The following is a 26845-nucleotide window of genomic DNA, read 5'->3' as shown; positions in this document are numbered from 1 at the left end:
CGTTTGAAAAAAACCAATCTAAGTGACACAAATGTGGAACTGATGTTTTTATTGCCTTCAAGAAAATAGACTGATTCTAAGGAGGCAACAAGTGAACCATAATTTGGAAGTTGTTTTAACGGTGGGACCAAAAATCGTCAATGACTAACTGGGTCGTTTGGTTAGAAATGTTCTTATGTTTTAATCCTCTTTTATTAGTTTTGACTTTTTGTTAGCTCAAAAACCTATTAGTTTTGACTTTTTATTGACCATTTGGCAATAAAAACATCAGTTCCACCGTCCTATTTATTTGGCAAAGTGAGGTTTGTATATACGGTTCATATTTAGACATACAGTATAACAGATCTTTAATTCAAAATTAGATGTATTTCAGAGATATTTAAAAATTGGCCACATTTTTATTTTTACATTTATACAATTCCTATATGCATATATATCTAATGTACAAGTATACTGGTTTTTGTTTCTCCAAGTACCAATTTCCATTATTGTGTGTTTATAAATTATTATTTACTAGAAGTAGACTCGTGCGATGTCCGAGAAACTTTATAATAATTTTAACATATATTCTCAGTCACTTAAAATAAATTACTATTAATTAGTTAAGCATTAAACTGAATTTTTTTTGTTAATATGAAAGGTTACTTTAAAATATTTTGTCTGTGTCCCATAATATATAGAGTTCTTTATGTTTTGATGCACAATCAAGACGTACAAACATTTTTTACGCTGGAAAAAAGAACATTGATTACGTATAAAATAAAATGCGGCTGAGCATGGACATTATGTGTTAGTTTGTCCGCTTTTAACATAATCTATAAAACATCAATATCTTCTAAAACTAGACACCTCCAAGAACGAGACAATAGTTTGAATTTTTTGAATAACTTCTTCTTTAGCCGAAACTAATCCTCTTCCTTTATTCTCTGTGTAATTAATTTTATTAATTAGATAACTAATGCAATTGGGATTAGTTTAGGGTGATCTTTGGATCTTTCGACTTGCACACATAGTCAAATCTCATTGTCTTGCTCTGCTTGCAGGTAAGAACTATCATCACATCATCAACAATCGATCATGGAAGAAAATAAAAACTGAATTTGGAAGAATCACATGGTTTTGGAAACCCATTAATGAGATATATATCACTTAGACATCCAAATCTTCTCCGATCCTAAACCCTAAACTATCGCAAAATCTTTCTCATCTGAAGTCATAACCTATAAATAAAATAAAGAACCATGGAAATGGTTATCGGAAGAAAGTTAATAAATACATACAAACACAGTTGTAACGCTAATGAATAAATTTAAAGTAATAGTATTTAAAACAGTTAATATTTGTTTAAACTCATTTTCATGGGTAATACATACGAACACACTTTTATAAAATATAGCATGGGTAATAAGTAGCATAAATATTGTGACTAAGATATAAAATCTATTAGGGTTTATGAATAATGATCCAAAACTATAATTTTTATACTAAAAAAATATCAAATAGATCAAAAGAAAAACAAATTACAATATTGATATACAAAATAGGCATTTGAAACAACATTTACAAGTGAGAATGCGTTTTGTGCTTAAGACCTTCTTCATCTAAATCTTTCTAATGAATAACCACATTTCACATGTTCACTTCTATATATGCTACAAAATTTTGACTCAACTTATTTATTTCAAAACCTACAAATGTCACATAAAGAAAAAATTTAAATATTACAAAATGTAGAAAATTATAAGAGAGGTAGAATATGATATTTGATGAAGACTTTGTCTAGCTATTTATAGATAAATTTGTAGTAGTATGAGTTTTTTGGTCAAACATCATGGGAGTTATTGTTAAATTTCAAAGAATAAATATACAATAGGTTTTGTCTTTGTTTTTGTGTTTTTTTTTTTTTGTAAAACACAAATTGTATTGCAGTTAATACATTAAAGGTTATTCATATGATGAAATATTTGTTTCTAAATTTTTTCAAACATCATGGGAGTTACATTTTAAATAATTAATATGCAATAAATTGTGTTAATGAGTGTTAATGATTACTATTAAAGAAAAATAAAATATCATATTGTTTTATATCTTTAAATTATTTTAGCACAAAAAACTGTGAAACAAATATTATGATTTTTTTGTCAACAAATAATTAATATAATATTATAATAATTGTATAGCTTGAAATTAGTAAAGAGTTTAATAACTAACACATTATATTGTTCCAAAATTATGATATTAATATTTAAATCTTTAATTATTTGAAATATATTTTTTCCAAAATTATAATATTAATATTTAATTCCTTCTTATTTCAAAATTATAATGTTATGGGAATTATATAAAATATTGATAATAATACCTATGTGAAATTATAATGTTATGATAATTATATAAAATATTGATAAATGATATCTATATATAATTACTAAAAGGACATTGCATATATAATATATATTTTTAGTACAGAAAATATCATTTAAACTTAGTGAATATGAAAAATAATGTATGTAATTTTAAAAAAATGAATTAAAAGAATTTAATAATTGAGAAGTGAAGACATGTGTCGAAAATATATGCGGCTAAATGTCATCGTGTTATGCAAAGTTAGGAGAAAACATTATCTTATTATATAAGATATTCAAATATAAATCTATATATCGAAAATTAAAAAGTACTATATACACCATATATCTCATATAGAAATGTATCCATTTGTTTTAAAAAATATATATTGTGAGATTCATGTCTCTTTTTAGATTGGAGTAGGGTGAGCTTTCTTTTTAAAAATTATTTTGGTTATTAAAAAGATGGAGCTTCTCTAGTTTCTAATGTACTATATTAGCCAGACAATAATCATTTTTTGATTAAAACTTATGTGAGCTATTTTTTTATAATAGACACACTCAAAAACTGTATGATGAATACTCCTTCTCAAGTCTCAACTGGATCAGGCTGGTCCTAACTTTCTTCAAATATCATGAACAAGGTATTCAAATGTCTTGGATTTGCAGAACAAGCTAAATCAGCATGTCCATCTCGGTTATGTGCTTCAAGACAATCAACACCAAACAATCAAAATCCTTGGCTGATTCTATTTCCAGAAAAAAGGTAAAGATTATTGTCTTTTGCTTAATCTCTACATTATGAATCTACTCACCCGCGAGAAGATTGATCTTCCGTATGTAGAGTCTCAATTTGGTAGGATAAAGATTGAACGAATCATAGATGATATGTTTCGTATAAAAATTGATGGCGGATATATTGGAGATCCTCATAAACACATTGATATTTACCACCCTTCGTTATGGATAGACGAAAAAACCAAAGATTATGTGGTTACTAGAAAGTAGCCCACGCGATGCGTGGTTAATGTATGCATTATTAACTTGAAATATAAATTGAAATTTTTATTCAATTATATATGAAATGTGTAGATGTAATTGTTAATATATGTCTTAAAAAATAATATTCATAATATTACGGTTCAACTACAATTTATAATTTATATATGTTATATAATGTTTCATAGAAGGGTCATGAAAAAGAGAAAAGTTAAAAGTACATATTACTAAATATTTCTGATTACAATATATTGTTGAAATTATTTAAACAATATGTTTAAGACCATTACTTGTAGCAAAATCAACTATATATGGTATTTTCGTTAAATAGTTAATTTGATAGATAATTTTATGTTGTCTTACTTCATTATTTTGATAAAAAACTAATAAGTAATCTAGAAAGAAAAATGTAAGATTAGTTAGAAACGTAAAGGCTCTCGATCGACACTCATTTCCAAAATAAACATTTTGGTTCGCGGATATTACAAAATGTATGAAACCATTTTATAGTAATAGGACAATTAGTTACACCAAAGTTAATTAAATTTTGTATGTTCGTTAAATAATTAAGATAAATTTATTTATTTATAGTTTGGTTTTTTTGAAAAAAAAACTGATAAGCATTCTAAGAAAAAAAATGTAAGACATTATTTTGATAGATAGATTATGTTGTCTTATATATTAATTTTCTTTTCATATATAAAAGTAATAGTTTACGACAAATAATTTTATAATAGGATAAGTCAATTTTAAATAATTTATTGAAACAATATCAATAAACAAATATCTCATACTCTAAGTCTAACTATTTTTTTATAAAATTCATAAAAATAAAAGTGTGTCAAATGTTTTTTTTTTCATCCAGTGTGTCAAATTTAATAGAAATTTGTTTTTCTTCTATAAATTGTCTCTATTTCTAATCATTTGAAAAATAATAGTATAATTAACAACAAATTAATTTGAAACTATTGTTTTCTGTTATTTCATGGAGGAGATAAAACAATAATGTTATGTTACCATTTTTTTAGTATATCTGTTTTAAAGACAGTCAAACTATAACCTATAGAATATTATTAAATACAAATTTTAATTGTGTCTTCAATACATTATATATTTTTATTGAATATAATGTGATATATATATATGTTTTAGTAAATCTTCTATATTTTTAAATTAGTCTATCATAAATTAACTTGGATTCAGTTTTTACTTTAAAAGTATGAAACTATTTTCTATTTTTACTTGGTTTCAATTTGTTTATATTTTTTAGTTGGGTTGATCAGGGTTTTTTTTCTAGGTTTTATGGTGTATAATTTCATTATGAAATATATTATTAGATGCTAAAACTAAAAAATGGAAGGAATATATTTTTGTAACAATGTTGAAAAAAATTCAAAAAGCAAACTATACAATAATTATCTTTTTAACAAACTATACACCATCTAAGATCCAAATAAATCAAATAAAAAAATAGAATGTTAAATTCAAAATTAATGAGGGAGATATGTGTCAGAAAAATATAGTGCCAAATGTCACATTGTTAGGTAAAGTTAAGGAAAATCTTGTCTTGTCTTATTATATAAAATATGGCCTATTCGTTACTCGAGATACGGATATATGGTTTATTCCAGAAAAGAAGATAAGCTTTGGAAACTTGTTAAGTCTTGTAAACTTGACACAATAGTTTATGATCTGATATACAAAGATCATATGATCTACTTATATAGCTACTCTCGTGATGTCAAAATCTTGGACTTCTCTAGAAATATTCCGCGAAAAATCTTTAAAACGAAAGTTAACTATGATGCATGTGTGGAGAGTTAAGGGAATGCCACGCCATCGAGAGCTTGGTGATGTGTGGAATATTAAGGAAGAACATCTAGTAGTCACGCTGACTGGAGAACCCCTCCGAGTTAAAAGCATTATTCAAAGTGATTCTGATGTTTGGTCCTTCCGTATCTACAAGATTAATTCTTCAAATACTAAGTGGGAGAAACTAACTTGCTTGGGAGACGAGGCAATACTTTTCGATCAACGTATCACCGTGCGTGCCAGCACCACCAAAGGAATCAATAAAAACTCAATATATTTCAGTGGCTATCGTTCTGATCATGACCGTGATTGGAGTGAAAAAGATATATTAATCTTTAATTTGGACACAAATGAGGTTGAAAGACCACATCAACCTATTTGTTCGTCCATTCAATCATCTAATGCACGATGGTTTGTGCCAAGTTTCAAACAAACATGACTGATCTCAACTCTGTTTGTATAATTTCAGGCTCCTACTGGTAACCATTAGAAAAACAAAAAAAAAAAGGAATAAAAAAAACAATACGGAATGGAATAAACAGTTTTTGAGGAATGAAAGGAAAATCTGCAGAGAATGAACAAAATAGTAAATGGTAACCAAACAATAAAAATATTTTTAAAATATATTAAATATTAAATAAATTTAATTTCAATTGTAATACTAATATTATTCTAATATATATATAATAAATTTTTCAAATAGAGCCTTAAGATTAGTTTAGCATAAAATTCCTATCAAAAATATTTTTTTTTGTCAATACATTGTGAAAATATGAAAGTTTTTATATTACAAAATTGAAATTTTATTAATAAACATATTTTTTTATTTATTTTAAAATAAAAAACGAATTTGAATATTTGTTCTTTTTTTTGTTCCATTTGTTCCTCATCAATTTTGGGGAGGAACATTTTTGTTTTATTGTTCCTTATATTTTGAAGAATGTAGATGAATGTAGGGGAAAAAACATTACTTTCAAATGGTAAAAAAATTGTGGAATAGAGAGGAATGTGATATTCCTCCTCATTCTTTTCCTAAATTTTGGTCACCAATTGAAGCCTCAATGTTTTTTTGTATTTTTTTTTTAATTCCCTAAACATATTATGTTGGATTTGTGTATCTTTTCTTTATAAGTGTAAAAAGTAATATATATATATATATATATATATACTAGAAAGTAGCCCACGCGATGAGTGGTTTATGTATGCATTATTAACTTGTAATATAAAATAAAGTTTCTATTCAATTATATATGAAATGTACAGATGTAATTGTTAATATATGTCTTAAAAAATAATATTCATAATACTACGATTCAACTAAAATTTATAATATATATACGTTATATAGTGTTTGATAGAAGGGTCATGAAAAAGAGGAAAGTTAAAGTATATATTACTAAATATTTTTTATTACAATATATTGTTGAAATTATTTAAAAAGTATGTTACTATAAAAATAAGACCATTACTTATAGCAAAGTCAACTATATATGGTACTTTCGTTAAATAGTTAAAATAAATTATATTTTTTTATATTTTTTTCTTTTTTCGAAAATAAAAAACTGATAAGTAGTGTAGAAAGAAAAATATAAGTTCTTACTTAATTATTTTGATAGATAATTTTATGTTGTCCTATATATTAATTTTCTTGTCACCATCTAAAAGTAATATTTAAAAAAATATATTTTAATATATGATAAGTCAATTTTAAAATAATTTATTAAAACGATATCACAAAACAAACATCTTATACTATAAGTTTAATCAGTTTTAAAGAAAAGTGTGTGAAAAGTGTGTCAACTATGTTATGATGCCATTATGTTCTTTTTAGTACATATGTTTTAAAGACAATCAAACTGTAACTTATAAATTACTATTAAATACAAATTTGAGTTGTGTCTTTAATACAAAATATATGATTATTGAATATAATGTGAGTTTTTTATATATTAGAAACTCTTTTATATATTTAAATTAGTCTATCATAAATTAATTTGGTTTCAGTTTTTACTTTAAAATGTATGAAACCATTTTATAGTAATAGGGCAATTAGTTACAGCAAAGTTAATTTGTTTTTTTTTATGTTCGTTAAATAATTAAGATAAATTAATTTATTTATAGTTAGGTTTTTTTTTGGAAAAAAAAACTGATAAGTATTCTAAGAAAAAAAGGTGTAAGACCTTACTTTGATAGATAAATTATGTTGTCTTATATATTAATTTTATTTTCATATATAAAAGTAATAGTTAACAACAAATAATTTTAAAATATGATAAGTCAATTGTAAAATAATTTATTGAAACGATATCACAAACAAATATCTTATACTCTAAGTCTAACTAATTTTTTATAAAATTCATGAAAATAAAAGTGTGTCAAATTTAATATAATTATGTTTTTCTTCTATCAATAAATTAATTTGGTTTCAGTTTTTACTTTAAAATTATGAAACCATTTTCTATTTTTATTTGGTTTCAGTTTGTTTATATTTTTTAGCTATCAGTATTTCTTTTTTAGGTTATATGGTGTATGATTTCATTATAAAATATATTAGGTGCTAAAACTAAAAAATGGAAGGAATATATTTTTGTAACAATGTTGAAAAAAAATCTAAAAGCAAACTATACAACAATTATATTTTTTTTAACAAACTATACACCACATAAGAATGCTAAATTTAAAATTAACGAGAATGACATGTGTCACAAAAATAGAGTGCCAAATGTCACATTTTTAAGCATAGTTAGAAAAAATCTTCTGTTATAATATAAGATATATATTTGAGATCATTAGATTTCAAATGAAGGCAGATGGTAAGTCACTATAGTAAAATTCAGCATTACACGACTCAGAAGCCAACTCTTCTTATACGACATAACATAATGGTAGAAACCAAACTTGTTTATAAGTCTGGTCCGGACCTAGAGGTTGTATGAACATTGGCCTAAAATATCTTTTATTTAACAAAAAAATAAAAATAACAATTTATTGAATAAACGGTCCTACAAGAAATTAGGTGATCCTCCAATGTCCTCAGCAAGCACTCACTACAAGAAAACAGTTGATTTGCGACGGAAATCTGCGATGGCACTACGCCTTCGCAAATTTGCGACGACTTTGCGAGTCAATTGCTAGAAACACGAGAGCACTTGCAATTCTCTCGCAAAATTTGCGACGGATAAATCTCTCGCAAATTTGCGAAGGAGTTAATACAGATTTGCGACTCCGAGAAACTTCCTCGCAAATCCCTCGCAATATTGCGACGGATTAGCGATGACTTCTTCCAGATGATGATGTTAGACGAATTCGAAGAGTCCGATGATGGAGAAGATTCTAATGATGATAATGTAATGGGTTTGATTCTAATGATGATAATGTAATGGGTTTGATTGAATAATTGTACTTTTTGTTGTTTTTTATAAAGAATTTCTAAATTGCGAGAGATTTGCGTTGGATTTCTTACTTGTCCTTGCAGATCTCTCGCTAAGCCCTCACTACTACCTCACAATTCCCTCGCAGATGTATTTATTCATTTTAATTAACATGTTAATAAGGTTAGTAATGATCATTAACATTTTCAAACTAAAGGTGAGCATCACTAACCAACATCAAGAGACAAGAAATTTTTGATTGGTTATTGATAAATGTTGTTTAGGGTATAGGGTTGATAAATGTTGTTTAGGGTATAGGGTTGATAAGTGTTGTTTAGGGTATATGGTTTATAAGATATATATGTTTAGGGATTTCTTTTGAGCTTTTGATTGAGTTAATTGTATGAGGAGATGTGATGACTATTACTTACTTTTTCTCTTTGCATGTTGTTGAGTTTATGAAAAATTTAATCCTTAGTTTATGAATTTGGTTAAATAGATTTGCGAGGGACCTGCGAGGGATTTGGTATGCGCGCTAGCGAATCCCTCGCAATTTACGAGAGATTAGCGAGGAGTTCTCGCTAATCCATCGCTACTGCCTCACGGTTCCCTCGCAAATGTATTTATTCATTTTAATTAACATGTTAATATGGTTAGTGATCATCATTAACATTTTCAAACTAAAGGAGAGCATCACTAACCAACATCAAGAGACAAGAAACTTTTGATTGGTTATTGATAAATGTTGTTTAGGGTATAGGGTTGGTAAGTGTTGTTTAGGGTATAGGGTTTATAAGATATATATGTTTAGGGATTTTTTTTGAGCTTTTGATTGAGTAAATTGTATTAGGAGATGTCATGACTATTACTTACTTTTTCTCTTTGCATGTTCTTGAGTTTATGAAAAATTTAATCCTTAATTTCTGAATTTGGTTAAATAGATTTGCGAGGAAAGTGCGAGGAGTTCTCGCTAATCCCTCGCAAAACTGGTGCATTTTAATTGGTTAGTTTGTCGGCCTCCTGCGACACGTTTGCGAGGGATGTGCGATGATTCCTCGCTAATCTCTCGCAAAGTTTGGCGTATTATTATTGGTCAGTTTGTCGGCTTGTTGCGAGTGATTTGTGAGGGACCGGAGTTAGTCCATCGCAATATCTGCGAGGGATTTGAGAGGTTACAAAATATCTATATATACAATCCATACTCGGTTTGAGCGAAGCTCAAACTCTCTCTCTCTCAAACCCTAGACGCACAAACCCTAGACGCACAAACCCTCTCTCAAACCTTCTCCCTCAAATCTCTGTTTCAATCTACTTCATCTCTGTCTTCTCCGTCTTCTCCGTAAAGAGATTTCTATTTAGGCTCTGTTTCAATCTTTTCCGGCTTTCCCGATTTCCCGATCTCCTTCTCTGTCTTCTCCACTTCTCCGTCAAGGTAGTTCCCAAACCCTAATTTTAGTTCAGTTGTTTAGTTGTTTAATTTTAATTGTTTAATTTGAACTGTTTGAATTTTACTTGTTCAATTTCAATTGTTACTTTGATTTTTCTGACTAATTTTACTTTGATTTTTATTGTAGATGTTTCATGGTAATGATTACACAAGATTTCTCACTAATCAACGTGTACCCGAACCCACCAGTTCAAACCGTAGTCGGGGTTCCGCCGGTTCTCAGAAAACAGCGACGGTCCAAAATAACCATCGTTCAACGTCGCAACCACTGTCCTCTCAACAACCACTGCCCTCTCAACAACCACGGCCCTCTCATCAACCACCCTCTACTAATGCAGATCCAGAGATTGGTACGTCTCCACCTGCTCATTCGACTTCTACTGGAGCTTCTGCCCGACTGAACAGTCTAACTCTGGAAGAGTTGCTCGATAGTCCTGGGCGTGCAGGTTTAACGAGGCTAGATCCGCACCGACCTCAAGGAACTCTCTGGTAATGTTTTTGATTTCATATTAGAATTCTAATGTTTTTAATTTCATTTTTGAATTCTAAGGTTGATTCATATTCTTTGTTTCTCTTTATGTTTGAAGGTTTGATCAAGATCCTGTTGTTGCTTCTACTGTACGAAGCATCTTTGAAAGAGATTTCAAAGAGCCCCATGCCAATTGGACACAAACGCCAAGTGCAGTGGTTGACCGTTGGTATGAAACTTTTGCGGTAAGTCATTTTTTTGTTTTCAAGTTTTACATATACTTTTTTTTTGTGGTTGATTGAGACTAATATACTTTTTTTCTTGGAAGCAAACATATAATTGGGACCGAGCCATTAATGAGAGAATAAGGCAGGAGTTTGAAGCCAAGTTGAAGGAGAGGATGTGTGCTCAAGTGTCGAGGTGGAAGCTAAAGTGGAAGCGAAAAGGTGATGAGGCAAAGCCACGGTGGATTGATCCTCAAGTATGGGAAGGTCTGGTTCAGTATTGGCTTGATCCCAAATCCAAAATCAAGAGCATCAACAGCCGTAATGCTCGATATCATGACCCAGAAGGTACCGGAATATATAAGCACCGCTCAGGCCAAACTTCTTTTAAAGCTCGTGCTCAGAAACATGTAAGTGTAGTTATTTAAATTAGGCCTTCTTTTACCTTATACACAATTATTATTTGGCTAATCAATTCTCTTTTTCTCTAATTTCAGTCTGAGCGGACCGGTCAGTTAACTCCTGACTTTCTACTGATCTTAGAAGACACACATCGAAAGCCCGAGGGGTCATTTACGGATGGAAAGTCCGAGTCTCTGTTCAACGAGGTGTCATCCAATATTCAAGAGTTGGAATCTGAGCTTTGTACAGGGGACAATGGAGAGAGTGCTGGGGTGCCCATTCATATTAAAAATAAAATTTACACATCGGTAAGTTTTGTAAACTTTATATACTTTGTATAGATGCAATCATATAGTAATGTTTAGTACTGCTTCTGCTTGGTTTGCCAATCGTATAGTAATGTAGAGTACTTCTTCTGCTTGGTTAAATTTTCATTGGATAGTTGTGTCTCTCTTTCTTATGTTTAACTTACAAGTTCATATGTTTAACTTACAAGTTCATTTTTTGTTTTGTTCTTAGGTTGCTCCTAAGAAAAAAAACAGGATTTTCGGGGTTGGTTCAATGCAATTTGAAGCGTCTTCTTCAAGTAGCTGTCCACCGCCGCCTGTGTCTCCAGCTAATGATCCGGTCATTTTGGCTCAGAAACTAGCTGCTGCTGAGGAATGCATTCAGACTCAAGCGAGTCAAATCCAAGAGAGTGCACAAAGGATGCATAGCTATGATGCTTATTTCGACTATCTCGCTGAAAAAGATCCTGAGTTTGCTGCAAAGTTTCGAAACCCGACAATGAACAACCCAGAAGCCAACCCAGTAGCCGGAGAAGAGGGCAACACCGATGGAACAGAAACCAATGCCGGTAGCGGAACTGGAACCAGAAACATCACCTCTCTCTCTCAATCTTTTTAATTACTCTTCCTTTTATTATCTCTTTGAATTTTCTTAATTAAAGACTATGTTTTGTAATGTAAATTTTTTGTCAAGACAAGTTAACTTTAATTTTAATTTTTATATCTTCTATTCCTAATTTTAATTTTAATTTCAATTTAATTTTAATATATTTTCAATTCAATTTTCATTCCGAATTCATTATATTCCTAATTCGAGATTAATTTCAATTTAATCTAGAATTTGCAAACCTATATTTCATTTTAAAATTTGCGAGGGTTGAATCTTGCAACGTATTTGCGATGGATTTTATTCCTCGCAAATTGCTTCAGATTTGCGAGTCAGGAGGTGTCTCGCAAACAGCTAGGGATGTGCGAGGAGTGTGGTCCTCGCAATTTGCGAGGCGTTTGCGAGGGAAAAAGTTCCTCGCAAAAATTGCGAGGGATTTACGATATATTTAATTTCCGAGACGCGATTTGCGAAGAATCGTTGTTTCTCGTAAATCCCTTGTGATTGTTGATTTGCGAGGAACTTGCGATAAATTTTTCCATCGCAAATCGGTTGTTTTTTTGTAGTGACTGTAATACCTAAATCCAAAGAATTGCCTCATTACATATAGAAAAAGTTTGCTCCCACTTGTTCCCTTTTGGAAGAATCCATCTTGTAGATTTCAAAGTTCCATATTTTGGACCCACCCTGACGTATGCTGGTAACAATTAAGACATCTCCACTTAATGTGACAACCACATTATTCTTCATACGAGTCAAAGGGATATTTTGGGGCATTCTTCCAGGACATCTCAACAATATTTGTATGTATCCACGTACGCTGATTTTGAAAACTTTTACTGGTATATCTCTAGAGAAATCAAAAATCTTGAGTTTACAATAGCCGAGGCAATAAAGCTTGTGATCTTTGTATACCATATGTTAAAACACTCTCCAATGCCTGACAACTCATGAACCTGTTTCCACGAGTTATCTCCTTTCTTGAAAGAAACTACATTTTCCTCATCGAACATCCCTATAACTAAGTAGTCTTTTGTTTTTTCCTCTACCCAAAACACTGGAGGGGTGAGACCAAATTCTGATTCTAAAGTTGGTAAAGTGATTCTCTTGCGGGTCAAAAGATCTAAAATATAAAGGTTATATAGAGGGTTAGCAAGATCTCTATATCGAGGGTCTAGCATCAAAAGCCAACTTCTATAAGCCCCAACACAAAAACTCTTTGCAAAGTCGTCGCCAAGGTCTTGAGTTTTGTAAAGCTTTCCTTGTTCTTCAGGATTGAACAAAAGACCGTAATTGTTATCCTTGGGGAAGAGAATCAGCCAAGGGATCTGATTCTTAGGCTGAGATTTTCTCGAAGCGGATTCCCAAGATGTACAAACGGATTTAGCTCGTTTGAAATCGGTAAAGCCAAGACGTTCAAAAACAATTTGAAGAAGATCTGGAGGAAGGTTAGACCAGCAATGGCGATTTCTTTTTGGACATGACCGATGGACTGCGGTGGTGTAGATGGAGACGGCGGGATCCGGAGCCGGTGGGGAGGCCATCTGACGTACGTAGCTTTATGAGCGGCTGAGAGAAAAGTAGACCTTAGCGGCGAAGTATTGTAGCTTGAGAGAAAATAGCTTTTTTACTTTCATGGTTTACCAAACATGTTTATAGGTAACTAATTGTTCCGAAAATAGCTTTCTCATTTCATGGTTTACCATGTTTATTGATATGCCTAATTTGTTTTCATTTTTCTTCTTTAATCTAAAATTCCTAACTATAGCAATACTTTATTAAGACTCAATGTTAAATTAGTATATAAGAAAGTAATACATACAGTATATAAAAGAAAATACATATGGGAGTTTATATTGAAGAAAAATATATTTTGAAGAGATGTTTAATTTCAAATTTAATCTTACATGAAGAACAGAGAAAAAAAAACATGTTCTTAAGACCGTTGTTGTTCACGACAAAAAGCTAAAAAAACAAAAAAAGTATAATTACACATCCAAAGCTCTAAACAAAGTACGAAAAAATAAACTTGATAATCAAAATGCAACTCTTATTGCCTATTGTCACCGTTGCTCGTAGCCACATTAGTATTATTATTGGTGTTATTGTTCTGATGACTGGAACCGTTCATAATGGACGTAATTGCTGCTGCTAGAGCCGCTGCAAAGTTTGGATCAGAGGCAATCGCTGCACTGGCGGCACTAACGCTCTCGGACACCGAGGAAGTGGCCGGGATCTGCAGCGGCTGAGCCGGTAACTGTAAACCTGAAAACTTGGACTGTTGTTGGTTATAGTACAAAGCTTGACCGACCACTTGAGGCAAAACTGCCGGGTTGAAACCGGGCCGTTGAGCGAACTGCATCAACGGGTTATTAGTGGTCATATTGGGGTTGTTACCGTTTGGTGAATTGGTGAGGTCCAATGTGATGGTTGGGAATGGTGCGGAGGCTGAGATTGTAGCCATGCTTGAGGAGCAAGGTAAGATGGCTCGAGCTAGGAGGTTTGTTGGGTTCATTAAACCGTCTTGGCTCGACATTGAGCCTGAAAGAAGCATGCTTGCCGCTGCGGTGGTTGTTGAGGCCATGGCCATTGCGGCTGGTGGGAGTGGATGGTTGTGGTTTCCTTCATAGGTGGTTATGAGAATAGATCTGTCCTCTGCGCATCGTTGCACCTGTTAATTAAGACATCATTGGTCAAGTCTTCGTTTGTTTCAAATGCAACTTATATATTAGATCTTTTATTCTTTTATGTTTGTTGCCGACATAAAATGTAAAAGCTACGTACTTGCTTACGAACAGGACAGGCACCGGCCATTGTGCAGCGATAATAAGCTCGCGGACACGGGTTTCCTTTCGCCATTTTTTGTCCATACTTTCTCCATTGACATCCATCGCTTATCTATATAACAAGTTAACCACATTCATATTTTATCATTGAGTTTACGATCGAATATAAGCTTCTGCCTAGCTACCATTAGTGGGAGTTAGGATTACCATCGGAGCTTCAGATCTGGCGCGAACAGAGACACGGGCTTTTCGCATGGTGGCTTCTGCGGCCGACTGATCAATAACGTTTCCATTTCCGTTGTTATTGTTGTTGCTAGAGGATGAGTTATGTTTGGGGACTTTGTTAGGGTTTCCCCAGGCGTTAGACTCGGATTCCTCTGGGCTTTCTTCTCTGCCAAGCAACCTCTTTCCATTCTCTCGGAGATTGGAGCTTTCTAGAAGCGAAGGAGGAGAACCCGAATGAATCATTGTCCTCTCTTCAGATGACACTTCAGCCTCATGCTCCGTCGCACCAGAAGACGGCCCGAGGTCCATGAACTGCCTTGGCACCATGGTGTGCAGTTCCTGCCGTTTCCTTCCTTCTGCTTTTCCCTCCGTAGCCTAAGTTAAAGAAAGCTTAAACCTTAATACTTGATATATATATATATATATATATATGTATATATACATATATAAATGCTTATTAGTCCCTTTGTATTTTTAATAACAAATATGTGGATTGTTGGTCTAAATTCACGAAGTCATGAAGAGACTCCAGGTGGTATAGAGGGTTCAAAAAAAGAAAAGGGAAAATAAGAAGAGATAATAGTTTCTAGATAGAGTAGAAGGTTCACTTTATGAACAAGATCAGAGGAACGATTGATATCTCTTTGGGTCGTCTCTCTCAGTGACATCACATTGTCGAGCCCGTACGAGCTGCAGAAACAGAGCACGCGATGGGTTCACCAGTCAAGCTGCCTACAAGATTGCTTCAAATCAGGACCGTGATTGAAGCTGCTTCACCTCACTTGTGTAAGAGCCAAGCACAATTTGTCGGGTGAGTCTAGATCCTTCTCTTTGAGCCTATAAAAGAGTTGGACTGTATCTTGTAGATAAGAGAGGTGAGGTGAATAAGTTTGTAAGAGAGAGAGAAAAGTTGTAAAGAACCCTAAAGGCTCAAGCTTGAGCAAAGTCTTAGTGGATTTCCGAGAACCTCTCGGCCAGACGTAGCGACCTATTCTGGGTCGTGAACTGGATAAATTTGCTGTGTGTTCTTTACTGTCTTTTTTTCAAGCTTTTACTTACAAACAAGAGAATAGAACAAGAGAGTTGAGAGAGCTAATCCTGAGTTACAAGATTTAAGATCTCACTAAGTGTTCTTAAATCCTCACAGTTTGGTATCAGAGCACCGGGTTCTTCAACCTAGGGGCAAGGAGAGCCTCACAAGATGTCTTCGGGCAGGGTTGAGGTGGAGAAGTTCGATGGAGAAGGTGACTATATCCTGTGGAAAGAGAAGCTGTTGGCACACTTGGAGATGATGGGTCTATTGGACGGTCTTGGTGAAGAAGACGTTGCAAAAGATACAGAGGTTGCTGAATCAACCGCAGAAACTGGTGATAAAGTAACTCCTGTAGCTAAGTCGACTGCAGTTAAACCAGAAGACGCTGTCCTAAAAGAAAAGAGAGGAAAAGCCAGATCCACTATCATTCTAAGTGTCGGGAACAATGTTCTGAGAAAAATCATCAAGCAGAAGACAGCAGCAGGTATGCTCAAGGTCCTAGATAAGTTATTTATGGCTGAGTCTCTGCCAAATCGTATATACTTGAAGCAAAGGCTCTATGGGTACAAGATGAATGATAGTATGACGATTGAGGAGAACGTGAATGACTTTCTCAAGTTAATCTCAGACTTGGAGAATGTTAATGTTGTAGTTCCAAATGAAGACCAAGCTATTGTCTTGCTCATGTCACTACCAAAGCCGTTTGATCAGCTGAAGGATACACTGAAGTACTGCAAGACAACACTTCATCTGGAAGAAATTACAAGCGCCATAAGGTCGAAAATCTTGGAGTTAGGAGCAAGTGGTAAGCTGCTGAAGAACAACTCAGACGGTTTATTTGTTCAAGACAAAGGCAGACTAGAAAGCAAGGGGAAAGGTTCTAACAAAAACAAGAACAAAACGAAGTCTAAGAGTGGAGGAAAGGTGTGTTGGATCTGTGGTAAGGAGGGTCATTTCAAGAAGCAATGCTATGTATGGAAAGAAAGGAACAAACAGGGCGAAGCTTCCACTGTCATTGCACAAGCAACCGATGCAGCTGCTTTGATGGTTTCAAGCGCACTACTAGGCTTTGCAGAAGTCACCCCAGACACATGGATTCTTGACACAGGATGTTCCTTCCATATGACCTGCAGAAAAGATTGGATCATAGATTTCAAGGAGACTACAAGTGGAAAAGTGAGAATGGGAAACGACACCTACTCTGATGTCAAGTGGATTGGAGATGTCAGAATGGTGAACAAGGATGGGTCTACGATCTTACTCACAGAAGTCAGATATATTCCCGAGATGTCAAAGAACCTCATATCACTGGGAACCTTAGAAGACAAGGGCTATTGGTTTGAATCAAAGAAAGGTATTCTAAAGATATTCAAAGATGATATTACTGCACTAACTGGAAAGAAAGAGAATACTTTGTATTTTTTCCAGGGAACTACTGTTGCAGGAGATGTGAATGTCGTAGACAAGAGCAAAGATGAGACCAGTCTATGGCACAGTAGACTTGGACACATTGGTGCAAAAGGGTTGCAAGTGTTGGTCAGTAAGGGTCATCTTGATAAGAACAGGATAAAGGAGTTGCAGTTCTGTGAAAACTGTGTGTATGGAAAATCACACAGGGTGAGTTTTGGAATCGCAAAACACGTCACCAAGGACAGACTCGACTATGTGCATTCAGACTTATGGGGGTCTCCGAATGTACCATTCTCTCTTAGTAAGTGCCAGTATTTCATCACATTCATAGATGATTATACTAGAAGAACGTGGATCTACTTTATCAAGACAAAGGATGAAGCTTTCAGCAAGTTTGTAGAATGGAAGACACAGATTGAGAATCAACAGACGAAGAAGGTCAAGATTCTGAGAACAGATAACGGGTTGGAGTTCTGCAATCAAGAGTTTGATTCCTACTGCAAACAAGAAGGAGTCGTTAGGCATAGGACGTGTGCTTACACACCACAACAAAATGGTGTTGCTGAAAGAATGAACAGGACCATCATGAACAAAGTCAGATGCATGTTAAGTGAATCAGGATTGGGGAAGCAATTTTTGGCGGAAGCAGCCTCTACAGCCGTGTTCCTCATTAACAAAAGTCCAAGCTCTGCAATTGAGTTTGACATTCCTGATGAGAAGTGGACTGGTCATCCACCAGAATACAAGCTGCTCAAGAAATTTGGATCCATTGCTTACATTCATTCAGATCAAGGGAAACTAAATCCAAGAGCAAAGAAAGGGGTCTTTCTAGGGTATCCAGATGGCGTAAAAGGGTTCAAGGTATGGCTGTTAGAAGAAAGGAAGTGTGTAGTTTCTAGAGATGTTGTTTTTCAAGAAAATCAAATGTACAAAGAGATGAAGCAGATCGACATGCCTGATGAAGAGAAACAATTTACGGAGGCAGAAAGGATTCTCATAGAGTTAAAGGGTTTGTCAGTAGATGAAGAAGTTCAAGTTGAAGGAGGAGAATCTTCAAACCAAGAATGAGCATCTACATCAAAGGCAAGTACGGTTGAAAAACAATTAGTAGAAGAGGGTTCTGATGATGATGGTCTAGAGAACTATCTACTGGCCAGGGATAGGACTCGTAGACAGATCAAAGCTCCACTAAGGTTTGATGAAGAAGATGACAGTCTTGTTGGGTTCGCTCTAACAATGACAGAAGATGGTGAAGCCTCAGAACCAGAAACCTTCGAAGAAGCAATGAGAAGTCCTGAACGTGAAAAGTGGAAACAAGCAACAGAGGAGGAAATGGACTCAATGAAGAGAAATGACACATGGGATGTTATTGACAAACCTGAGTCAAAGAAAGTAATAGGCTCTAAGTGGATATTCAAAAGGAAGGCAGGAATCCCTGGAGTTGAGCCACCAAGGTACAAAGCAAGGTTAGTTGCTAAGGGGTATTCACAGAGAGAAGGAATTGATTACCAAGAAATATTTGCACCTGTAGTCAAACACGTGTCTATCAGGTTTCTTCTCTCTATTGTGGCTCATTTTGACATGGAATTGGAACAACTTGATGTGAAGACTGCATTCTTGCATGGAACCTTGGATGAGTTTATCTTGATGAGTCAACCTGAAGGATATGAAGTTGAAGGAAGCACAAGAAAAGTTTGTCTGCTTAAGAAATCTCTTTATGGGCTGAAACAGTCTCCAAGGCTGTGGAACCAGAGATTTGATTCTTTCGTGATCAACTCAGGCTATCAGAGAAACCAGTATGATCCTTGTGTTTATTCTCAACAGTTTGATAATGGTGCATACATCTACTTGATGTTGTACGTAGATGACATGCTCATAGCTTCAAAGGACAAGGATCAAATCAAGAAGCTGAAAGGATTACTCAACCAAGAGTTTGAAATGAAGGATTTAGGACCGGCAAAGAAAATCCTTGGAATGCAGATCAAGAGAGACAGAGTTCACGGTACATTAGAGCTGTCTCAGAGTGAATATGTTGGAAAAGTTTTAAGAACTTTCGGAATGGATCAGTCAAAGGCCTCAGAGACACCGCTGGGTGCTCATTTCAGATTAAGAGCTGCCACAGAACAGACTCTCAGAAAAGAGGAGGAGTACATGAGGTTAATTCCCTATCCTAATGCTATTGGAAGCATTATGTACTCTATGATTGGATCAAGACCAGATTTGGCGTATCCAATGGGGGTTGTAAGCTGATACATGAGCAGACCCTCAAAAGAACATTGGCAGGCAGTGAAATGGGTTCTGAGGTACATGAAGGGGACACAAGAAAGGTGTCTAAAGTTTCAGAAAGAAGAAAAATTCGAGATTAAAGGCTACTGTGATTCAGATTATGCAACGGATCTGGATAAGAGAAGGTCCATCACAGGTTATGTATTCACAGCAGGTGGGAATACAATAAGCTGGAAGTCATGTTTACAGAGAGTAGTTGCTATGTCATCTACTGAAGCAGAATACATGGCTTTAGCAGAAGCAGTAAAAGAAGCTATATGGCTGAAAGGGTTAGCTGCAGAGATGGGTTTTAAGCAAGAGGCAGTAGAGGTTATGAGTGACTCACAAAGTGCTATTGCTCTGTCCAAGAACTCAGATCATCATGAGAGGACAAAGCACATAGATGTTAGATATCATTTCATAAGGGAGAAGATCGCCAATGGAGAGATTCAAGTTGTCAAGATATCAACAACCTGGAATCCTGCGGACATCTTCACCAAGACAGTACCAGTGAGTAAGCTTCAAGATGCACTGAAGCTTCTCAGGGTCTCCAGCGACTGAGAGACCACAGAACCGAGATTGGAAATCATGAAACGCTAAGAAGGTAAGACCGTTGAAATTTAAACCAAGGAGGAGTTTTGTGGATTGTTGGTCTAAATTCACGAAGTCATGAAGAGACTCCAGGTGGTATAGAGGGTTCAAAAAAAGAAAAGGGAAAATAAGAAGAGATAATAGTTTCTAGATAGAGTAGAAGGTTCACTTTATGAACAAGATCAGAGGAACGATTGATATCTCTTTGGGTCGTCTCTCTCAGTGACATCACATTGTCGAGCCCGTACGAGCTGCAGAAACAGAGCACGCGATGGGTTCACCAGTCAAGCTGCCTACAAGATTGCTTCAAATCAGGACCGTGATTGAAGCTGCTTCACCTGACTTGTGTAAGAGCCAAGCACAATTTGTCGGGTGAGTCTAGATCCTTTTCTTTGAGCCTATAAAAGAGTTGGACTGTATCTTGTAGATAAGAGAGGTGAGGTGAATAAGTTTGTAAGAGAGAGAAAAGTTGTAAAGAACCCTAAAGGCTCAAGCTTGAGCAAAGTCTTAGTGGATTTCCGAGAACCTCTCGGCCAGATGTAGCGACCTATTCTGGGTCGTGAACTGGATAAATTTGCTGTGTGTTCTTTACTGTCTTTTTTCAAGCTTTTACTTACAAACAAGAGAATAGAACAAGAGAGTTGAGAGAGCTAATCCTGAATTACAAGATTTAAGATCTCACTAAGTGTTCTTAAATCCTCACAAAATAGTTAGCTGAGAACATAAAATCAAATATAGCTGAGGAATTTTACATTTCCTTTTGTTAATAAGATAAGAATGATAAACTTCAGAAGAATTTGTCATCAATTATTTTAGAATATATGAATTTCGTGTTTGGGTTTGCTTTTGCATCGAAAGCAGTTCTAGAAAAAATCGTTTTTAATTATTTAGAACCCAGGGTTTACAGCCGTCATAACGACCAAAATGTATTGGTAAGAAGAATTTCCAATCAACGACTAAGAAAAAACCATTGATCAACAATACAAACATTTGGGTTGTCCACATAATTCATGTACTAGTGTGCCACAAAAGAATTCAACGTATACGGTTTGGAGATCATTCTATATATTTTTTACCAAAATAATTTAACCGATACATAAACAATATCTATTTAAGAGGACCAAAAATTTAGATTAATTAAGTGAAAAGGTAAATGTATAATATTACCAGGAGATGCTCTTGGGAGGAGTTACGTTGTTCTTGTTGCCTCATGACGGCAACAAGTTGCATTTGTAAGGAATTGAAGTTGTTCGTCGCTTGGCTCAACATATCTCTTAGCCTGTGATTCTCTATCTTCATCTTCTTCAGCTCCTCTTGTAGTTGTGCGTTCTTCATTATTACAACAAAAAACAAATACATATTAATAAATAAATAAAAACATTCTTCCCAAATTTTTAAGATATATCTTCGTGAACTTTGCTCTTAATTAGGATAAACCAAATATCTCGTTTAAATTATCAAAATTTCTACACAGGAAAAATAAAACTTATTGCTTTCTGACCGTGCGATCACCATATACAAAATCTCATTAGAATCACTAATTTAGTGGAGTTAGAAGCTGATAAAGATATGTAATAGAATGGGATTAACTAGTTAAAATAAAGTATATTAAAAAACAAAACGAAAAGGAAAAAAATGATCAGCTTGTTATTAACAAGTACCTCAATCTTTGCACGTTTATCTTCCATGTCCATTGATAGTCCATCATCCACCGTTGATTCATCGCTTCCCGTATTCGCCGTCAGAAGATTCAGCCCGATCTATACGTGTTATAATATAAAATAGTAAAATAAAATGTTTTAGACAGAAACAAAAAAATTGGTACTGTTATGAACATTCACATCTCACCAACCCAAGTAAACATATTTCAACATATACAAGTAAAATAAATCGTTTATTGTCAACCAAGGTTAAGATAAAAATCATTGATACTTACATTAACATCTCTGGAACGATCGTTCCCTTCAACTCGTGAATTCTCCATTTTGACGTGAACCTTATTGGTTTCTTCGTCTTCGTCGTCGTTGATGTTTTCACGTGAAACCCTATCTCTCTTCTCCGAGAAGAAGTCAACCTCATCAACCACCACACGATGCTCATCCAACGGTGTGATCTGATCGTGACGGGCTTCGTCACGTGAACCACCTAGACTCACTGGGAACCGGAACATCTAAGTCTTTATGATATCGACTAAGGTAACGATGATAAATTTTTACTTCGTTGTTGATTGGATTCTCCGAAACCCTAGGAAAGGTAACTTGGTGCCGGATAAGATAAAAAGGTACGTCGTTTGGATATAGAATCAAAACCTGTTTGATGGTTCCGTACAGTATCGTATAGTAAGTACCCTTTTAGTGCGTCTCCATATATAGGAAGATCAAGCAGATAAAGAGCAACGCAAGAGATCTTAGAGAAGAGAGAGAGAGGAAAAGTTTTGATTTAATTATGTGGTTATTATCAATGAGAGAGTCTCTTACCGGTCCAGATGCTTCGCCTACAAAGAGGGTTTTGACGTCGACTCGGAAATCTCTCCAATTTTATTCATTTTATCAATTTTAATTATTATATCAATTTTGGTATAAGATTCTTGTAGGAAATTTCGTGGAGACTTTATTTGGTTTTTTGTTAAAAAAGCGTCAGAGTCTGCGTCATGTGTCTGCCACCTGACATTATAGGACGGACATGGGGTCACATAATCTAATAGACATGTGTAGAGAGATTTGCACGTTTACTTTTTGATTGTTAACAAACATTGTGTTGTTTTATGATTCGAGTAGTGGGAAAACTACGTGGTGTTTCAAATGAAGATTAGAACACTCCAAGTTGTTTTCGTTTTATCTATTTCAACTCCATGCTTTTTGTGTTTATTGATTTAATTAAGCTATAGGCCATATTTGTATGGAAGACGTGTGTGATCAGTGTTTTAGATAAATCAAGTCCATTTACACTAAGATATCTCGACAATTAATTTCTTAAGATATTAAAAAGTCAAATTTAGGATTTTTTTTCTTTCTTTAATGAAGTTATAAATCTGAAAATCTTATTGAACATGTCAATATACACACAAAGAAACTGAAATGCGGCGAAAAGTAGGTGATTTGTAGAAAAGCTATTTTTATACAAATTGGAAATCAGTTATAGATGAATCTTATTCTGGTTTATATTTTTCCTCATTTTAAGAAATAAATTTGACTATTTCTAATATTAATAGATCAAAGGATTGAAAAAGCAAAAAAAAAACACCGCGAGCGACTAAATCGGCACCTTTCACGTGATTAAAGAAAACGTTTCGTGGCAAAAGAATAGTCTTACAAACAATCTAATAGCCGGTACAGTGTATTAGTGTTGAACGGTTGATATATATGCACGTGTCTGTAGTTGTGTATATGTAGTCTGGAGGAGAAGCTTAAAAACCCTATCGACGTCGAGCCACCTAAAAACCAACTAGAAAGTGAAACCTTAATTTGAACAAGAAAATTAATTTTGTGAAGTCTGAATAAATTATTGTAAAACTATTGTCACTACAACTTACTAAAACTTGAGGATGAGGAAAAACGTGCTCTATCACTTTTGTTGACTTTAATTACCTTCTCATCTAATTTATCCATTATTAATTAGGGTTATGTAGAGTTTAGAAGGGGGAAAAAGGTTATAGTAATTCATCCTTTTGATTTATATTAGATTTTTTTTCTGAATGGTACTTTTAATGGATTTAAAGGATATTTCTTTTTAAATTATCTATTTTCTATAATCAATATGCAAATCTATAAACATTTATATACAATGCATCTTTTTTGGGACTTAATTTCTTATAACTAAAAAAGTATTATACTAATTAACAGTTAAAACTTAATAAATTTATTATCTATTTTTGGAAATGCTACTTAAAATAGACATTTACAAAATCATGGTGATAAGTTTTTCTGTCTAGATTAAATTATAAATGAATTATTTTAATGGACAAAAAACAATAAAGACAAAAGATCGAAAATATTTTTGTTAAAAAATTAAAGCCAGACGAACAAAAATTTATAATATATATAATTTTTTCTTTTAATATTATTATAAATTTAAATAATAAATTTGGAAAAAAAATTAACTTATCATGAAGTGACACATGGTTGAGAACTGATTCTTACGGTGCTGGGAGAGCTTGATTTTTGTGATTTTTTATTATTATTTTTTAATTTTAACTTGAGAGAATCCCTAAGAGTAACTACTACTAAAGATGCCCTAAATTTCTTAAAAAAACAAAAAAAAATGATGTGTCTTTAGATGTTTGAACATAAGAGATAATGTCTATGCAGAGATATGTTACATCTTCAAATTATGGGATATCTTAAAATTTAATCTAAATTTATTCTTAAGATACTTTTATAAATATGATCTATAGTGATAGTCTAAGGCACCTTCATCTAGAGGTTCTAACTATAAAACCGTTGAGATACACATGATATTTATTTAGTGGTTCAAATATTAAGATTTAAATACATAATCTATCTTAGACTATTTTTATTGGGAAGGTCTAAGAGAGAGTGTATTAAAAAAAAATGAAAAAAAAATTATGATAAATGTATTAGAAATAAAAGAGAAACTCTTTAAATATCTCCACTAAAAAAAAAAGAGTCTCCACGAATACCCTCTCTAAGACATTCATAAACATAGAGACGACTACTTAAGATAGATTCAGTGTATTGTTCTCTAATCTCGTTAGTAATCATTTGGCTGGATTGTAGTAGTAGCTGGATTGTAGTAGTAGTCAAACCACTGATCAATTTTTAAAATATCCTTTATTTTACCTCTACCTGCCTGACTAGTGATTTTTAGTTGTAATTTGATCTGATGAGTTTCATTAATATAAAAGTGCACCGTTAAGAGACTTAAGAGTTTAATTATTATTTTTTTACTAATAGAAGTGTACAGTAAGGATTTCTTTTTTTTTTAAATGATAATTTGTATGCTCATTGATGTATTTGTATTATCGTTTGCAATTTAATGAACAATGAAGGTGTTAAAAAAAAGGATTATTTGTCACTTCAAAAAGTACTGGAAATGAAATCTATTGAGAGTATTGTTTTTAGTTTTATCATTTAAAGTTTTAAAAATAAATAAGACAGTTACTAACAAACCAAAAAACATTATAATTTACTAAAACAATTAATTAAACCCTAAATATTGAGAAATGATCAAAATCATCAATTTAATACTAATAATATTTTGAAGTGGGAAGTGACTTTAATCAAGTGGTTACTACACTATTTCTGTGATCGATTCTACCGGAGTTCGACTCTACTAAGTTGCATTACCCCGCGTTGTACGGATTGACGATGAATCGTGCCTTATCGATTCAATGATGACAAATATATATATATATATATATATATATATATAGTTTGAAGCATAAGTCATATTTGTTAAATACTTAAAGTTGCTAAACTCTCATTTTCAAAGTAAATAATTAGTCAGCACTAATTTCAAGTTTAGTAGGCTGGAAAATCACTCTAATGTCAGTTCTCATTGCAAAAGAAAAACAATCATCTAAAGAATTGTCTACTCATATATCGTGAATTATTGATCAAAGTATAAGGCAAAGATCGATAGAAATGAAATAGGCATTATAGCTTGCATAAATAGAAGAGTAAGGATAAGAAATATTCTCTAATTGTCAAGTAGAGATGGAGATATATACATGGTTTAGAATATTTTTTTTTACTTTTTAGATATATGCATGGTTTTAATGTTAAGATAGTTTAGTTTGTGCATCTTGATAAGAATAGTTTTTTTTTGTGTATCTTGATAAGAACATTGCATCAAAATAATAATAATAATTTAACACTATAATATAAAGTCATCGCTATATCTACTAATTAACTGAATTTTAATTTAAAACTAATCTTGTTCGGTATGAGTGTCTACTATATATCCAATCGGGTATATATATATTAACTATTTTATAAAGATACTAAAAACAAAATAAAAACAAATAAATAATAAATATATATGAGATGAATATGCAAACCAAAAAATCGAGACTGTCTTAAGAACCAAATAAATATGGACCAATCCAAAATATATGGTAATTTATTTTGGTTATCATATTTGTGTGCTTATGTATGAGATTAGTAGTGATTTTTTTTTTTTATATGTTCAACACGATGTGTACTAGTCAAAAGAAACATTACAAAGTCAAACATTACAAAGTTAATTACTCACTAAAACTTGTTCATACGACCCATAATATTGTCTCGGCGACTTCAGAGGTTCTTCCAAGTCTTCTTTTGCTGCTATACAATACTACGAGTCCCCTCGTAGTTAGTTTATTGCATTTATCGCTATCTTATAATAATGGCGTACCGACTTAAAAGAAAAATGGAAGTTGACTTGAGTGTAAATCAATCTATTTAGTCTCTTTGATATACTCGATATTGCTAAAATACAGAAAATATAAATATGACAAACACCGTTGAGACATAGTCCAAATTTTATTTGCTGATAGAAAATCAACCCGTCCACAACTTGTTTTAAGCCATTCTAACTAGTGTCTAGTGACCATATGAAGTAGCCTCTCGAGT

General features: G+C 33.2%; 1 protein-coding gene and 2 pseudogenes across 2 annotated transcripts; 1 reads left to right on the top strand and 2 right to left on the bottom strand.

Moving 5' to 3' along the window:
• Positions 1-4961: 4961 nt before the first annotated feature.
• On the top strand, positions 4962-5595 carry LOC109126817 (putative F-box protein At4g22060 pseudogene; annotated as a pseudogene).
• A 6830-nt stretch (positions 5596-12425) lies between these two features.
• LOC104720200 (putative F-box protein At5g66830 pseudogene) lies at positions 12426-13560 on the bottom strand (annotated as a pseudogene).
• A 253-nt stretch (positions 13561-13813) lies between these two features.
• Positions 13814-22936, bottom strand: LOC104718109 (putative WRKY transcription factor 31). 2 transcript variants are annotated; one of them, XM_087470343.1, is made up of 7 exons: positions 22751-22936; positions 22210-22633; positions 21935-22033; positions 21441-21602; positions 14957-15349; positions 14748-14861; positions 13814-14634 (listed from the first exon to the last, which is right to left on the bottom strand). In XM_087470343.1, exons 2-7 carry the CDS (start codon positions 22441-22443, stop codon positions 14014-14016), a joined length of 1623 nt encoding a protein of 540 aa, XP_087326469.1. In that variant the 5' UTR covers positions 22444-22633; positions 22751-22936; the 3' UTR covers positions 13814-14013. The 2 variants fall into 2 exon arrangements, with proteins under 2 accessions (XP_087326469.1, XP_087326470.1); XM_087470344.1 differs by having other exon boundaries at positions 22210-22582; positions 22751-22862.
• Positions 22937-26845: the final 3909 nt, after the last annotated feature.

This window comes from Camelina sativa, chromosome 10 (genome assembly GCF_030686135.1).
Source record: "Camelina sativa cultivar CO46 ecotype springtype chromosome 10, ASM3068613v1".
Classification (NCBI taxonomy): domain Eukaryota; kingdom Viridiplantae; phylum Streptophyta; class Magnoliopsida; order Brassicales; family Brassicaceae; genus Camelina; species Camelina sativa.
The sequence above is the reverse complement of the archived record's forward strand: the minus strand, read 5'-3'. Positions and strand labels throughout refer to the sequence as shown.